Genomic DNA, 16,654 nt, shown 5'->3' on the forward strand with positions numbered 1-16,654 from the left:
CTGCTTGCGTAATTCGCTTAACCCTCCTAATCCTCAGTTTCTCTTCAGTGATAATATCTGTTTTGTTGGGTGATGTCGTGGATGAAGCAAGATTGTATGTATTAAGTACCCAGCACTGACTGAGGAGTACATTAAATGTTGGCTGTTTTTGTTTTACTGTTACCATGTTGTACTGTTTCCTGGACAAAGTCCTCTGTGCTCACACCCCTGGGTTCACCCATTTGTTTTCAAGCCCAGGATTCTGCCTCTCCCTGTGAGCTTCCTAAGGCCTGGCCCAGGCTTGTACATCTATGGGTTCCTCAAGTACATGGCCATTAAGTGCTTGCTGCCCAGTTAGGGGCAGACCAGAAAGACATGTTTCCTGTAGTTTTGTACAGTTTGTACTTTCTCAGGCAAAGAGTGCCTTTATGGATTTTGTAGAAGGAGGTTGAGAAAGAGGATGGTGGAATGAAATTTCTGGTGAAGGCTTGAAAGCTTAATCCAAGGCCGACCTTGGACCAGAGGTACCCCTAGGCTGTGAGGTTTGAGGAGGTGCTCTCTGTCGCCAGTGTTAGCTCAGTGAGAGCAGGGAGCACATCTGGCTTCTTCCCCACTGTATCTGCCCTAGAACTGTGTCTGGCACATGGTAGAGGCTCAACAAATATTTGTTGAATGAATCAATTTTGTTCAGTCTCCTTTTGAAAAGATAAATACCGTGAATACAGGCTCCATATTTAGTAGTAAAATGCTGCTTTGTAATCACTGTGTGAAAAAGTGCACAACAGAGTGTCAACTGGTACAGTCTTCGTGGAACACAGTTTGGTGTTAAAAATGTGCCTTGTGTTTTTCTTCTAACAGCTTTACTGAAATCTGATTTATATGCCGTAAAGTTCACCCATTTGAAATATACTATTCAATGTGGGTTTTTTTAGTATATTTACAGAGTTGTGCAGTCATCACCATAATCTTAATTTTAGAACATTTTCATCATCCAAAAAAGAAACCCTGTGTCCATTAACATTCACTCCCTGTCTTAGCTTGGGCTGCTGTAACAAAAAAACTATAGACTGGGTGACTTATAGACAACAGAAGTTTATTTCTCACAGTTCTGGAGACTGGAAGTCCAAGATCAGGGTGCCAGCATGGTCAGGTTCTAGTGAGGACCCTCTTCTGGGTTGCAGACTACCTATTGATACTTCTCATTGTATCCTCACATGGTGGAGAGCAGAGAGAGGAAGCAAGAGCTCTGGGAACCCTTAAGGGCACTAATCCCATTCCTGAGGGTTCCACCCTCATTACCTCATCTAGACTTAACTACCTCCCAAAGGGCCACCTCCTAATACTATCACTTGGGGGGTGGGTGGGTAGGGTTTCATCATATGAATTCTGGGGGGCCACAAACATTTAGTCTATAACATTCCACATTTCTCCTCCTTCCCCTTCCCCCAGCCCTAGGCAACCACAATCTACTTTTTGTCTATAGATTTGCCTATTCCGGACATTTCATATAAATGGGATTTTACTATATGTGGTCTTTTGTGAGGTTCATCCATGTTGTAGCATGTATTAGTACTTCATTCCTTTCTGTGCCTGAATAGTATTCCATTATGTACATGTATTGATGCCATATTTTGTTTATTCATTCACTGGTTGATGACATTTGGGTTGTTTCTGCTTTTTTGGCTGTTATGAATAATGTTGCTATAAACACTTATTTGTGTACAAGTTTTAGTGTGGACATAAATTTTTGTTTCTCTGGGAGTAGGGTTGCTGGGTCATATGGTAATTCTGTATGTTTAACATTTTGAGGGAACTGCCCAACTCTCTTCTAAAGTGGCTGCACCATCTTACATGCTCGCCAGCAGTATATGAGGGTTCTTATTTCTCCATTGCCGTGTCAACACTTGTTATTGTCTGTCTTTGCTTATAGCTATCCTTGGGGATGTGACAGGGTATCTCATTGTGGTATTGATTTGCATTTCCCTAACGACTAATGATGTTGAACATTTTTTCATGTGCTTATTAGCCTTTTGTATATTTTCAAATCCTTTGCCCATTAAAAAAATGTGAATGTGTTTAGACCCAGCAATTCCACTTCTTGCTATCTATCTGACTAGAGAAATCCTCACACATGTGCACAATGAGACCTGTATAAGGAGATCCAGCATTGTTTGTGAAAGGAACGATTTAGAAACATTGAATTATCATCAGGAGGCCTGGTAAATACGCATCCTTTTACAAGTGTCTTTCAGACTGTGACCCATTGGCAACTCATGAAATTGAATGTAGTAGGTTGCAATCAGAATTAAAAAAAAAAATTGAGTAGAACAGAATAGAAAGAATTTCAAGAATGAAGGGTAATATATTTCCTTCTGTGGGTTGGGGTCAATAAAATTTGCAAACACTGCTATACAGTGCTTTGTAGGAGTTAAAAACACTGAGGTAGATCTGTTTGTACTGTCATGAAAACATCTTTAGGACACATTAGTGACGAAAAGATGCTGCATATACAATTACATACATAGGGAAAGGTTTGGAATGTCTTGCTGACAAGAGTGGTTACCTCTTAGGAGGAGACCAAGATGGGAGTGAGTAGTCAAGGAGAACTTGAAGCTTGTCTGTCTATTTTGTATTTATGTATATTTTTCTCTCATTAAGAATACATGACATAGAATGAAAAACAAGTTGTTGAAAGACAGACAAGACTGTAGTTGGTGTAGTTGTTTTCTGAATGTGATGTCCAGTCCATCCACGGCTCTCATAACGCTTTGTCCGTGAAACGTTCCATCCTCGTTGGGCCTTGCGTGGAGGGACAGTTGTTGGCTGCCATGTACGGGTTCAGGAGATCACCCCTTTTGGGGGGCGGTGGAGCGAGCTAGGAGGATGAAGTGGTCGGTGAAGTGCAGGTGAGCGTTCGTTCATTTACCCGACACATAGTAGACAGGAAGCAGCCACGTGGCCGTGCGCTGTGCAGACTCTGGAAGGCCCTGCCTCGATTCGTGGGGGCCTCACCACAGCCCCTTGAGGAAGGCGCTGGCGGGGGCCAGGCTGGTGTAGAGGCTAAGAGCATGGGCTTTGAAATCAGGCCAGCTTGGTCTTTCAGCTTATTAACTTTCCTGGGCCTCCCTTTTCCTCATTAAAAAAAAATGGCAACATCTAAAAACTACCACCTACCACTGAAGGGCTGCGGCGCGGAGTAGGCGGGAGGCTGCCTGTCCCTGAGCGTGGTGTCTGTTCGGCGCTGGGCCCCTGCAGGGTAGTGGTTATGGCTATGCTGTGTTTTGCACGTGAGGAAACTGGCCCTGACTATGTGCCCCACTGAGTAGGAGCTTTGGGCAGCCCGGATGCTGGTTAGCGAGTGGCAAGGGCACGGAGACACCTGGATTTTGGTCTCAGCTTTACTACCAACTGCTTGTGATTTTGAGCAAATGTGTTCCTTCCCTTTCTGGGCCTTAGTCTCCCCCATCCATACCATGATAAAATCATATCTAAACCCTTTTCCTTTGCTTGCCTAGTTTTGACTTCGGGTGGGGCCCCATGAAGCCCCAACTTTAGTTCTAAGGCCTAGAGTGAATGATCAGAATGGGATACATAAAGGTGAATTCTTTTTTTTTTTTTTAAACATCTTTATTGAAGTATAATTGCTTTACAATGGTGTGTTAGTTTCTGCTTTATAACAAAGTGAATCAGTTATACATATACATATGTTCCCATATCTCTTCCCTCTTGCATCTCCCTCCCTCCCACCCTCCCCATCCCACCCCTCTAGGTGGTCACAAAGCACCGAGCTGATCTCCCTGTGCTATGCGGCTGCTTCCCAGTAGCTATCTATTTTACATTTGGTAGTGTATATATGTCCATGACACTCTCTCACCCTGTCACATCTCACCCCTCCCCCTCCCCATATCCTCAAGTCCATTCTCTAGTAGGTCTGTGTCTTTATTCCCGTCTTGCCATTAGGTTCTTCATGGCCTTTTTTTTTTTCTTCCTTAGATTCCATATATATGTGTTAGCATACTGTATTTCTTTTTCTCTTTCTGACTTACTTCACTCTGTATGACAGACTCTAACTCCATCCACCTCATTACAAATACCTCCATTTCATTTCTTTTTATGGCTGAGTAATATTCCATTGTATATATGTGCCACATCTTCTTTATCCATTCATCCGATGATGGACACCTAGGTTGCTTCCATGTCCTGGCTATTGTAAATAGAGCTGCAATGAACATTGTGGTACATGACTCTTTTTGAATTATGGTTTTCTCAGGGTATATGCCCAGTAGTGGGATTGCTGGGTCGTATGGTAGTTCTATTTGTAGTTTTTTAAGGAACCTCCATACTGTTCTCCATAGTGGCTGTATCAATTTACATTCCCACCAACAGTGCAAGGGGGTTCCCTTTCCTCCACACCCTCTCCAGCATTTATTGTTTCTAGATTTTTTTTTTTTTTTTTTTAAATTAATTAATTATTTATTTATTTTTTTGGCTGTGTTGGGTCTTTGTTTCTGTGCGAGGGCTTTTCTCTAGTTGCGGCAAGTGGGGGCCACTCTTCATCGCGGTGCGCGGGCCTCTCATTATCGCGGCCTCTCTTGTTGCGGAGCACAGGCTCCAGACGCGCAGGCTCAGTAGTTGTGGCTCACGGACCTAGTTGCTCCGCGGCATGTGGGATCTTCCCAGACCAGGGCTCGAACCCGTGTCCTCTGCATTGGCAGGAGGATTCTTAACCACTGCGCCACCAGGGAAGCCCCTCTAGATTTTTTGATGATGGCCATTCTGACCGGTGTGAGATGATATCTCATTGTAGTTTTGATTTGCATTTCTCTAATGATTAATGATGTTGAGCATTCTTTCATGTGTCTGTTGGCAATCTGTATATCTTCTTTGGAGAAATGTCTATTTAGGTCTTCTGCCCAATTTTGGATTGGGTTGTTCGTTTTTTTGTTATTGAGCTGCATGAGCTGCTTGTAAATCTTGGAAATTAATCCTTTGTCAGTTGCTTCATTTGCAAATATTTTCTCCCATTCTGAGGGTTGTCTTTTGGTCTAAAGGTGAATTCTTAAAGGTGGAGGTGTGGCTGGAACTGACTGAGACTGCAGATGACAGAGGTTCATGGCATTTAAGAAGTGGGCAGGTAAAGCCCAAATGGAAAGTTGGCAGGAACCAGGCCGGAATTGCTGCATTAAATAGTAGTTTCTTCTGAGTTGCGGTGTCAAATGTCATTTTTCAAACTTCGCTGTCTGCCTGTTGGAAATTTGCCTAAGACCAAATTCTTTGGCTTTGCCTGCCACGTGGTTTTCAACCATGATTGATCTTGGCTTGAGTGATTGGTGGGCCATTTTCTCCAACAGTAGTAAATCAATGGCTGTGATGGAGAGAACCCCAAACTTGGGAATGTAGAGACCAGACTGTAGGCTAAGCTTGACCAATAACCTGGTGTGTGATCTTGGGCCACTGGGCCACCATCTGCAAAGGGTGGTGATCGAACTTGATTTTAATTTTTTTTAAAATTAATTAATTAATTAATTTATTTTTGGCTATGTTGGGTCTTCGTTTCTGTGCGAGGGCTTTCTCTAGTTGCGGCAAGCGGGGGCCACTCTTCATCGCGGTGCGCGGGCCTCTCACTATCGTGGCCTCTCTTGTTGCGGAGCACAGTCTCCAGACGCGCAGGCTCAGTAGTTGTGGCTCACGGGCCTAGTTGCTCCGCGGCATGTGGGACCTTCCCAGACCAGGGCTCGAACCCGTGTCCCCTGCATTAGCAGGCAGATTCTCAACCACTGCGCCACCAGGGAAGCCCTGATTTTAATTTTTACAATTCAGTTTAGAAAATGGAGTTTGTCCTTCTAGTGATACTTATTGGAGGAAATTGAGAATTGTAGAAAATTAAAAAGGAGGAAAATATCTCTCATTTCCCTGCAAATTATGATTTTTAATATTTCAGTTGTCTTGTTATATATATTTAAAGCCCACCTAGTTTCCAAGAAGGATTTGAGGTGTCTTTGGTGTACATGTATTTTTTTTTTCAATAATTGAAGGCGTAGTCTACTTGAGTTTTTTTTTTCCTAGTTATCCTCATAGTAGACACTTTTAATGTAATCATTTTGTTTTTTTTAAAATTAATTTATTTTATTTTATTTATTTATTTTTTGGCTACGTTGGGTCTTCATTGCTGTGTGCAGGCTTTCTCTAGTTGTGGTGAGCCGGGGCTACTCTTCGTTGCGGTGCGCAGGCTTCTCATTGCGGTGGCTTCTCTTGTTGCGGAGCACGGGCTCTCAGAGCATGGGCTTCAGTAGTTGTGGCCCGGGCTTAGCTGCTCTGCAGCCTGTGGGATCTTCCCGGACCAGGGCTTGAACCGGTGTCCCCTGCATTGGCAGGCGGATTCTTAGCCACTGCGCCACCAGGGAAGTCCTGTAATCATTTTCTTGATGTTGGAATTTTACGACATCCAGTTTTTGGCTTGGTTCTGATCTTGAAGGTTCATTCCAACTCCAAAGTTTGGTGATCAGGCAAAATTGTCCTAGGAACAGAATGGATCTGAATTTAGAGGCATGGAAAGAGCAAATTACCAAGAAGTCAAGCTGCACTTCCATCAACTCCTAGTTTACAGCTTGGGACAGAGAAGCATTATTGGGGGTTAGACATAAAAGGCTCGGATTCTGGACTTGGTTCTCTACTTAACTGCCATGAGACTCTGAGTAGGCCGCTGAAATTATCTGGGCTTTAGCACCTTCCTTTGAGAAGTGCATAGACCCTCAGGGAATTGGGCAATTCTCATGATGGTAAATCTTTTGTAAGTTATCGAGCATTGTATGTTTCAAGGTGACAGGGGTGTTTTGCTCCCATTTATGGAATACTCACAATATGCCAGGTACTTGCTGGACACTTGTTGTCTTATTTAATTGCTAGTTGCTCTATCAAGTAGCTGCTGTTCTCCTTTTACAGATGAAGGAAGTGAGGCTGGGAGAGGTACGTGGCAGAGCTTAGAACAGAATCCAGGGAGGTGTGTTTTGTGTTGAACCACACCTCCTATTATGGTTTAGTTTTCTGTCAGTGTCTCCAGGTCCTCACTGAACCTATTTTTGTAATTCAACCAGTAAAACTTCTTGAATCAGTGAATTCTGCATTTTTGTTTGATATTCTTAAAGCATCCGAATTGGTGCCTGATTCTTGGAAGCTTAATTTTTGGTTGTGATAGGCATATTAATAATGATAATAATAGTAATGACAAAAACAACGCTAGATGCCATTTAGTGAGCACTTACTATGTGCTGAGTGTTTATATATTGATACATTAACTCATTTAATCTTTACAGGTAGAGGGTGGTATCCCCATGTAATGAATTAACAAAGTAAGACTCAGGAACATCAGTAGCTTATATTTGGCATGGTGCCTCTGCACCTAGCCCGTCTATGGCCCACAGAACCCTTGACGCGTGAATGAATGACTGACCTTACTCAGCTGTTAAGTGTTAGAGCGAGACCTCCGCCCCAAAGCCTGAGTTCTTAACCTCTGCACTGCATGCCTCGCAGGTAGCTGGCTGGCTGTGACCTGATGACGGACAGTCCGTCTGATAGTCTCTGCTGTTCAAACACTGACTCTTCTTTTATCACACGTGTTCTCTCCTAGTGGCCTTGTTCCCAATTTACCAGATGACCTGGATGGCATCAGCCCCATTGCTGGTTTGGGAAATGGTGGTAAGTACACAAAGTAAGAACAAGGAAAGTAGGCGCTAGGCCACGAGGGCCTTCAGGCCTTGAGCCTGGGCCTGAGCTTTGATGGTTCCAGGGCCCGAGCTAGCCTGGCATGGCTTGGTGCTCCCAGGAGGTACACAGTATTTTGTGTACATATTGACCTGCTACTTACTCCTTTCATAAACACTGGACTAGAGGAATTGATGTCCTTTGGGCCATATTTCACGAGTTTCATTTCTTGCTACCACGCTTATAGGGGTTCAGCCAGTGTTTGCTGAACTGAATGACCAGTGGAGGCTGGATGTTGAATTGGTGACTCGGTCAGGTTCGCAGGATCTGTTGGTCCCTGCTACCGAGTGGCTGGAGGCCCCTGAGGGCTGCTGTCCAAACTTCAGTGTGCAGAGGCCTTCCTGGCAGGCTGCTGGATTCCAGTTGCCCGCTGAGGCCCAGCATTCCTACACGGGCCTGCCCTTTGGAGACAAATAGTTGGTTAGACCACAGGAGACAGCGCTGAGGAAATAAGCAGTCTGCTGTGTTGAAGCTGGATCATGAGGAGACTTTCTGTTTTGCAGTTTGGGTTTTGCTAAGCGTTCTTCGTAATTTTTGTTTCTGAAAAAAGGGGATGCTATCATAAGTATCTGTGGGAAGTGCTAATAATTTGCCACGTTGAAATATCTTAGAGATATTTTGACTTGTTTCCCCCCCCCCCAACTCTGTCTCCAAAATGATGAGATTATGTGCAAAAGGAAGAAGGGTTTAGAGCAGACAATGTAAGTTTCACAAGGTTTATTTCTGGAGACTCTTTTAACTTACAGGCCACCCCCAGGTTTTCCTTTAGAACCTATTAACTTTTACTTTAAACATACAATCCAGCAGTTCTGGTTTCTCTTTTTCCTGCCCAGGCAGTTAGGAGCAGAAAATTGATAGGCCTCCTCCTTAATTCAGCCCATATTATACATCTGCTTCATGCCAGGCTCTGGGCTCAGTGCTGGGATTCCGATCATGGTTCCGATCAAGCCTAGAAGGCAGACAGCTAAAGAATCATCAGGATGGATCACACAGTCAGTGTAACAAGCGAAGAAGTGAAAGGAGCTATGAGAGGGGATGAGAAGGAGATTTACCCTCAGATGAAAGAGGTGGGGTGGGCCGGAGTTTCCCAAGAAGCTGAACTGGAGTCAAGACTTGAAGAATGAGTGGGACCTAGGTGGGGACACAGACACAGGTGACAGAGCACAGCCCGTCTGAGAAACAGGAAGGCAACCTGTGTGCCCTCGGTCTGGCGCACGGGGCTCTGCACAGTCCGCCGCTGCCCGGCTCCTGAGCCGCTTGTCTGCTGAATGCTGAGCGCCACGCCCGCTCCCTCCTCTGGGCCTTTGCCCTCATCTGCCTGCTGCCTGCTGCCTGCTTGAGTCTTTATGACTCAGCGCAAGCCCACCACCTCCTTGGCTCTCCCTAGGCTGCCTTAGGTGTGCTTTCCTCTCTGAACCGTATGTATTTCACTGCATTTCGTTTCATCTGTTCCCGCTGGCTACTTAACAAGTACCCAGAATCAGACCCCTTCTCACCCTCCCTCCCTGGTCTAAGCCATCAGGACCTCTGGCCTGGATTCTCCCAGTGTTCTCCTAACTGGTCTCCTTGTTTCTCTCGGAGCGCCTTTTAATCTGTTCTCAGCGAGGCAGGCAGAGGGAGCCTGTGGAAACCCAAGTCCCGTAATGCTACTCCTGAGCTCAGAATCCTTGGCGTCCTGAGAGGAGACAATGAGGCCATACACAGCCCGTCTGCCAGCACCTGGCTCACCCACCTCTTGCTGTCCCCCTTTATTGCTCTCGCGTCCATCGGCCTCTTGGCTGGTCCTCAGATCCACTGGGCATCTCCCACCCCAGGCCTTTCCCCTGTGCCTTCTCCAAGTTTGCCCAGAGGTCACCTCCGCAGTGAGCCCTTCCTCAATTTAACCGCCTTATTTGAAACTGCAAGTCCTCACCCCACCCTTGCTATTGGTATTTCCTATCCTTGCCCACTGTTATTTTTCTCCGTAGCATTTATCACCTTTGAACATACTCTGTAATTACCTATTGTTTTGTTTATTGTCTGTCTCCTCTTTCTAGACTGTCAGCTCCTTCTGTCTGTCTTGTTTCTAGAATGGTGCCAAGCAGAGAGTAGGCCCTCAGTGCATTCTTGTGGGAAGAGTGAATTCACTCATTCACTCAGCGCACGTTTCCTCAGCACCTGAAAAGTGCCACGCACTTGTGCAGCGTGGAACAGTTTGCTTACATCTCCGTCTTGCCCACGGGATCGGGATCCTCTTGGGTGCAGGATCCGTGTCTCTCTCACCGTTGCTTCCCCAGCACCTCGCGTGGTGCTTGGCGCAGAGGAGGGGTGTAATAAATGTTTGTTGAATTAAAGAAGCTGTGGAAAGATTTGGGTACTGGCAAAGTCTTGAATCACTCTGAAGCAGGGATTGGCAGTTTCTGACCCACTGCCTGCTTTTGAAAATAAACTTTTATTGGATCACAGCTTCTTTGTTTTTGAATTGTCCTTGGGTATTTTTGTGTTGAGTGGTTGTGACAGATTTGAGGCTTTGTGTATGGCCTGCAAAACCTAAAATATTTATTGTCTGGCATTTTAAGAAAAAGTTTGCCAACCCCTGCTGTCAAGTCAGTCAGATATGGTTTGTTTTAGTTGCTGACATGTGAAGATGATATCCTGTTCAGCAAAATAATTTTATGACAAGCAGTAAGGAAGTACATAGCGGGGCAGTTCTGCTTTGTTTGCCCCATGCATTCTTTGGGTTCATCTTCTGACATTTACATTGTTACATTGGGGCTAGTTCAAGTAATTCGTAAATATTTGAAATATAATGGCTTAGAGCTTTCTGTAGACTCAAATCACGAGACAGAATATATTGTGGAAGCTAGTCATTTTTTTTTTTTCTTCTCTAGTCGGGATGCTGGGCAGTTTGCATACCGTGACGTTTTCCTGTGTCTGTTTTCCCTTTTTATAGTGCTCCCACGTGTGTCGGAAGAAACGGTGTCTCCCACCAGAGCCCGGAACATGAAGGACTTTGAAAACGTAAGTGGAGATACCAAATTACCATCCCTCACAAATCACGTCTGCAGCCACTGTCCAGCCAGACCCAGGAGGGAGCGGTATTTCTTAAGAAGCATCCAAACTGGATAAGGCCAGGGTTAGGAGGAATGCCAGAGCTCGTGGGCGCTCTCTGGGCGACCCTCACATTCCTACACAGACGGCCCTTTGCACACAGGCCAGTTACGGGTTCCAACAGGATCAGTGGTTTCCAGCCTTGGGGAGTTCGGTGTATTTCTGGTGTCCCAAACGAGAGGATGTCACCATGTAGCACAGCTGAGAGGCACTAACATGTATTAAGGGCTTTCCTGTGATGTAAGGCGTGTTATTTCTGGTCCCCATTGAATCCTCGCTGTGACTGAGGTATTTTGTATTATCCCCATTTTACAGGTAAAGAATCTTAAGACTAGGGGAGACTCGCTTACGGTCACATCATACTTGAGTGACAGAGCTGGGGTTTGAATCCAGGTTTTTAATGACTCCAAAGCCGTTATTCTTTTTGCTGCGCTGTGTGGCCTCCTTGCATTTTGCAGGCTGCATCTTTGTTGCTGTCGAATGAAACCTGAGCGGCCTGTTCCCACTGCTGTGTGGTAATTGTCTAAGAATGGATTGCTCAGTGATGGATTTGGCTTCAGTGCTTACTGTCTTCCAGCATCGTGTGTTTCATTTGTTAGTGGATGGGGTTTGTTGTCAAGTAACAGGAAAAGAAGGTTATTTTCCCAATTCCATTTCTCCTTAACAAGTTACCTGCTCAGCGCTCTCATTTGTCATGGGAAGATCTAGACTCTTCTTCATTTGTAACCAAATGAAATCCATACTATGCAAGACACGGGAGATATTTATCAGAGAGAAGATGGAGGACACAGAGGGAAGGACGTACCACCATCATGTTTCTCTCTCTCCAGTTGTCTTTCCTGAACAGAGTGGTACTGTCTCTGGATTTAATTTAGAATACTCATTACTGCTAATAGTTATCTGCAAACCACCAGTGACCAATTGAAGAAATGACTTGTCAGATCTCTAATGGAAACAAGTAATTTCTGAGCTTTGAGTTGTTACAATTTCAACTGTACAACCCGATCTATGCTGTGGGGCCTGGGACCTGAAACAGATGAGATTTGATTATTCCACATCGTGTGTAATTAAAATGTGCTCTACTATTAAATGGTTGTTCCTGTTTTATCATAAGAGTAATAATAGCTACTGTTTATTGAGCTCTTGCTCTGAGCTGGGAACTTGAAGCATTAAGCTCTTCATATATATTACTTTAATATTGAAGCAGCTCTGCAAGATACAGAGTTATTTAAGTTTTGAAGGGCACAATTTTGATTTTTATTTCTAGATAGAAAAATTTAACAGACTCTTAGAATTTTGGCTTCACATTTTGTTGTCTGCCTTTTGAACTGGGAGAAATCTCTGAATTGAATCCAACCCTCTTTATTATATGTAGCAGAAACAGAGGCTGAGAGATGCGACATGGCAAAGCTGTTTTCAGAGGCAGTCTGTGCTGCCTGAGGACCATGGCCTCTGGAGCCAGACTGCCTGCTCATCCACTTCTGCTGGGTGACCTTGGGCCAGTCACTGAACCTCTCTGTACTTCCTTTGTCTTTAAAATGGACATGTTACTAGTTCCTACTTCATAGGGCTGTTGTGTGGATTAATGAGTAAATATATGTGAAACACATATGCCTAGCACAGAGTTCATTCTGTGTGTTACCTATTTCTCCTTCTTACTGTTCTATTTATTGTTGTTATTTTTGTCTACTCTGCCATGTGATTCACGTTTCCCTTGCTCAGATGTGTCCTTGATGACCCAAATACTGATTTTCTTAAAGGTGAGGGAGAGCCTTCTCTGCCAGTATGTTTTAGGATTTATGTTTTTTCTTCATGACTGTGGTCCTTTGGCTGCTGTTAGGTTTTTTATGGCATTGATATTTTTTTTTGTAGCATTTTCAAGAGCAAATTCTGCAGTTGAAATTGAAATGACCACACTGTTCTCAGTGTCTCGCTTTCAGGTCTTTATAAAACACTGAAAATTTTCATCTGGCCTGAGCTACTAAATGCATGATCTCTGTGTTGGGATGCTTATAGGAAATGCTCTTGGCATCTGATGCTAATTTTAAATTTTATTTATTTATTTATTTATTTTTGGCTGTGTTGGGTCTTCGTTTCTGTGCGTGGGCTTTCTCTAGTTGCGGCGAGCGGGGGCCACTCTTCATCGCGGTGCGCGGGCCTCTCACTATCGCGGCCTCTCTTGTTGCGGAGCACAAGCTGCAGACGCGCAGGCTCAGTAGTTGTGGCTCACGGGCCTAGTTGCTCCGCGGCATGTGGGATCTTCCCAGACCAGGGCTCGAACCCGTGTCCCCTGCATTGGCAGGCAGATTCTCAACCACTGCGCCACCAGGGAAGCCTCCTGATGCTAATTTTAAAGTCCGCGTGCATATTAAAGAGGGGGCTAGAATACTTTTGATTTAAAGGGGAAACTCATGATTTCTTTTATTCTCGTCTTAGATGACGGATATCTGAACATCAGAGTCTATTAGCAAGAGTCTAGCAAAATACGGGCCTCCTGGTTTTGCTTAGAGTTCATCCATTCATCAGTGAATATTTTCAAATACATGTCCTGTGCCAGGCTGTGCCAGGGGCTAGGGAATTTGCAGTAAATTAAGACCCTGTAAGTCTCCCTGTCAAGAGGCTCGCAGTCTAGTTAGGGAGATGGATAGGAAAATAGTGCAGTGATAGGGGCTAAGTACAGGGTGCTCTGGGGCACAGAGCAGGGGCCCCGAGCCTGGCCCAGGGGACTTAGGGCAGCCTCCCCGGAGGAGGGCCGTCAGGGCAAGGAGGGATTAGGGTTAGCCAAGGTGAGAGGACTGGGAGAGCACCCCGGGCACAAGGACTCACACGTGACGACATAGAGAGAGGCATGACAGGGTGTGAGGAGGTTGGGAATCTAAGTTCCCTTTGGCTGGAAGGAGGCGGTGGGATGGAGGGCCGGAGAGAAGTGAGGCCATTGAAGCAGGCAGGGGTCAGATTCTGCAGGCTCCTGTAGGCTACACTGCTTCTTTTTAGTTTCGTCCTGAAGATGAAGGGGAGCCAGTGGTGGATTTTAATCTGGGGAGGGAAGTGACCGGAATCATGCTTCAAAAGATCAGCCAGGCTGGTGACTACATGGACGGAGGAGGGAGCGAGGCTGGTGGCGCTGTGATCGGTTGAAAGACTGCAGTGAGTGGTGGTGTGGGGGAGGGATGATGCCTGAGCTAAGGGGATGGGTCCGGAGGTGTTGGGAAGAAAGTCTGCCGGCATCATCGGCTCACCCAGGCCCTACATCTGACACACGGGGACTCAAGCCCAGAGAGGCAGAGGGACTTCTTTGGGTTCTGAACCCAGGCCTCTGGCACAGGAGGTCTTTCTGTTACACTCTGAGTCCTCTTCTGACATGTAAAAACCACACGCCTTCTTGTGGGTCTTTAAACTGGTGATCCATTGTCTAGTGCCCTCATCAGCTGAGGTGTAATCACCTGCACAGCAGGCCTTATAGCAGGAGGTTGGCAAATTAGTTATCAGTTTGGTCTTCAGTGGGAACCTGTCTTGTTGGTCCTTTCTAGATGATAATATAGTGGGGAGCTCCCCGGACCAGAGGAGGCTTGGCTGAGAAGTGTTTTGTAAAGGACTGTGCTTATCTGGTGTGATCTGTTTCAGAGACTACAGTTTCTCTCTCTCTGTCTCTCTCTCCGTTTGTTTCTTTCAAAATGTTTTGAGTGAGTGGGGAGACCCAGAATCTGGTTCAGCGTGTCCAGTCCGGGTAGCTATCTTTATCCGTATGTAGAAGATTTTAATTCTGGCTTTTACTGTGACAGAGAGTGACACGTGTAGCTTTCCACCTCTGTTGATACAAGTGGCTGGTATTATTTAATGACTGTCTTAAGTTCATAAAGACTTGTTTTAAAAGGGATGGATTGAACCATAATTTACGTAATCTCTTCCTGCGCGACGTTCAGATTGTTTCTAATTCTTCACTGTTATAAACAAAGCTGTGGTGAATATCCTGGTGCATGTGTCTTTGTACAGTTATGTGGTTATTTCCTTAGGATAGACTCTGCTGCTCTTGTTTCAAATCCACCTGCCCCGAGGTGCTGGTGTTCTTGTATCAAGGCCCTTATTCCTTTTTGTTGAAAAGTCTTGGTCTGAGCGGAGGCAGTTGGTCAAGTTTAATGTTTTATCTGTGGTATGGCCAGGAGGTTTGCATCTTCAGATTTGCTCTGTAACCTCCATGTGGTGAGTTACTTACTACCAGAGAATAGCCCCCTCACCCTCCACCCCCGCCCGGTTTGTACGGCCCTTGAAGCTTCAGAAGCACGGTGGTACGAGGACACGACACGTACTTGGAAATGACCAGAACTGGGTTTTAGGTCTTGGCCCTGTCACTAACTGACCTGGGGGCTGATACGGTCTTTCATTCAGAATTGTCATGAGGGTTATATGAGTTCTGGTGTGGAAAGCACCTAGCGTGATGCCTGGCACACAGTGGGTACTCAGTACCTGCTGGTGTCCCCTCTGATCTGAGGATTCTGTTACAGCCAGCTCCCTCGGTTCTGCCCCATCAGTTGTCAGTTTCGGCTGATCCTTCTGTGCTGTTCCTTTGACTTTGGAATGAAATCCCTAACTTCTTGCCGCGGTCCCCGACACCCTGCCCTGTGTCATCGGCGGTGCACTTTGTGCTCCAGCACGCAGGCTGCTCTCAGCCACGCGGTTGGGCCTTCACACGTGCTCCTCCCTCTGCTGGGACCGCCCTTTCTCCTCCTCCCGAGTGGCAGGCCCCTTGACCTTCATGTCTCAGCCTTAATGTGGCCTTGTTAGAGAGGCCGTCCCTAACTCCCTTCCCCAGCTCGCTAGGGACCCAGCAAGCCCTCGGGACCCAGTCTTTTCCACCATGAGTCTTATGACTGTTTGTAACTGTGTATTTTATTGGTGTGGTTGCTTAACATGTGTCTCCTCTACTTCGTCCCTAGTGCTCAGCACCCAACTGAACAAGATGGTAGTCACTTAATAAATCCTTGTTGATAAAATGAATGTGTGACCTTGTATAAGATACTAAAGCTGTAAATTTTGGTTGCCTTATCTGTGAAATGGGAAAAGTAATATTTAACTCCTAGGGCCGTGGTGAGGATGAAGTAACGTATGCCAGGACAGTGCGTGGTGTCCCGGGTCTTAAGCAGATGCGGGTGGCTGCTATGTTCTTGTGAATCAAGTGGCTGGAGCAGTGTAGCAGGAGGGAGGGAGCACGCAGACGCCCCAGTCTTAGGAGAGCAGGCAGTGGTGAGGGCAAGGGGAGGCCGAGAAGGAGAACAGGGACGCCTTTAGAATCAGGCAGGAGAGCAAGAATCGCGTGGGGTGCAGGCCGGGTGCTGGCTCTGCAGGAGATGGGGCCTGTCAGTGCCAGGGGTCTTGGGAATCAAGTTGGGCTTCTGGCTGTGGGATGTCTGTGCTCCGTGCAGAGGTTCACTTGTGTGGTAGGGTGGCCTCCTGTGTGCCGGATCGAATGCTCTGAGTTCTCGGGCCTCTGCACGTCCCAGCCATGCCCTCCAAAGACCTGGCCAGATGGCGGGTTGGGCAGTGTAAATTTTTACAATCTTTTTTTTTTTTTTTTTTTTTTTTATGAAGCAAAACTCAACTTTTATTTGTTACTTTTTACAAGTAACAATTTAAAAGATTTGTGGAAATGATCCAAAGTGATGAATTTTGTCTATAAATGTGATCCAAAAAAATGATGTTGCAATTTTATTGCTGTTTTCTAAAATGACATAATGCTCAAAATCCACTATTTTAAAATTATTTTTATGTCAACGCTTTTTTCTCTTTTGTAATTTTAAGCAAGCTACTATAGGTTTTAAAAATTTCA

At 45.6% G+C, this 16,654-nt stretch overlaps 1 protein-coding gene across 5 annotated transcripts in view; it reads left to right on the plus strand.

Annotated features, from left to right (window-relative positions):
• The window catches only part of CDK5RAP2 (CDK5 regulatory subunit associated protein 2), a 184,434-nt gene that overhangs the window by 3,697 nt on the left and 164,083 nt on the right, over window positions 1-16,654 (plus strand). For all 5 annotated transcript variants that reach the window (XM_061200019.1, XM_061200023.1, XM_061200021.1 and 2 more), the window contains exons 2-3: window positions 7,607-7,674; window positions 10,673-10,740. In XM_061200019.1, the coding sequence (XP_061056002.1) occupies window positions 7,607-7,674; window positions 10,673-10,740 (136 nt within the window). The remainder of the gene's footprint in view (window positions 1-7,606; window positions 7,675-10,672; window positions 10,741-16,654) is intronic.

The sequence above is a fragment of the Eubalaena glacialis genome, chromosome 9, assembly GCF_028564815.1.
Source record: "Eubalaena glacialis isolate mEubGla1 chromosome 9, mEubGla1.1.hap2.+ XY, whole genome shotgun sequence".
Lineage (NCBI taxonomy): Eukaryota > Metazoa > Chordata > Mammalia > Artiodactyla > Balaenidae > Eubalaena > Eubalaena glacialis.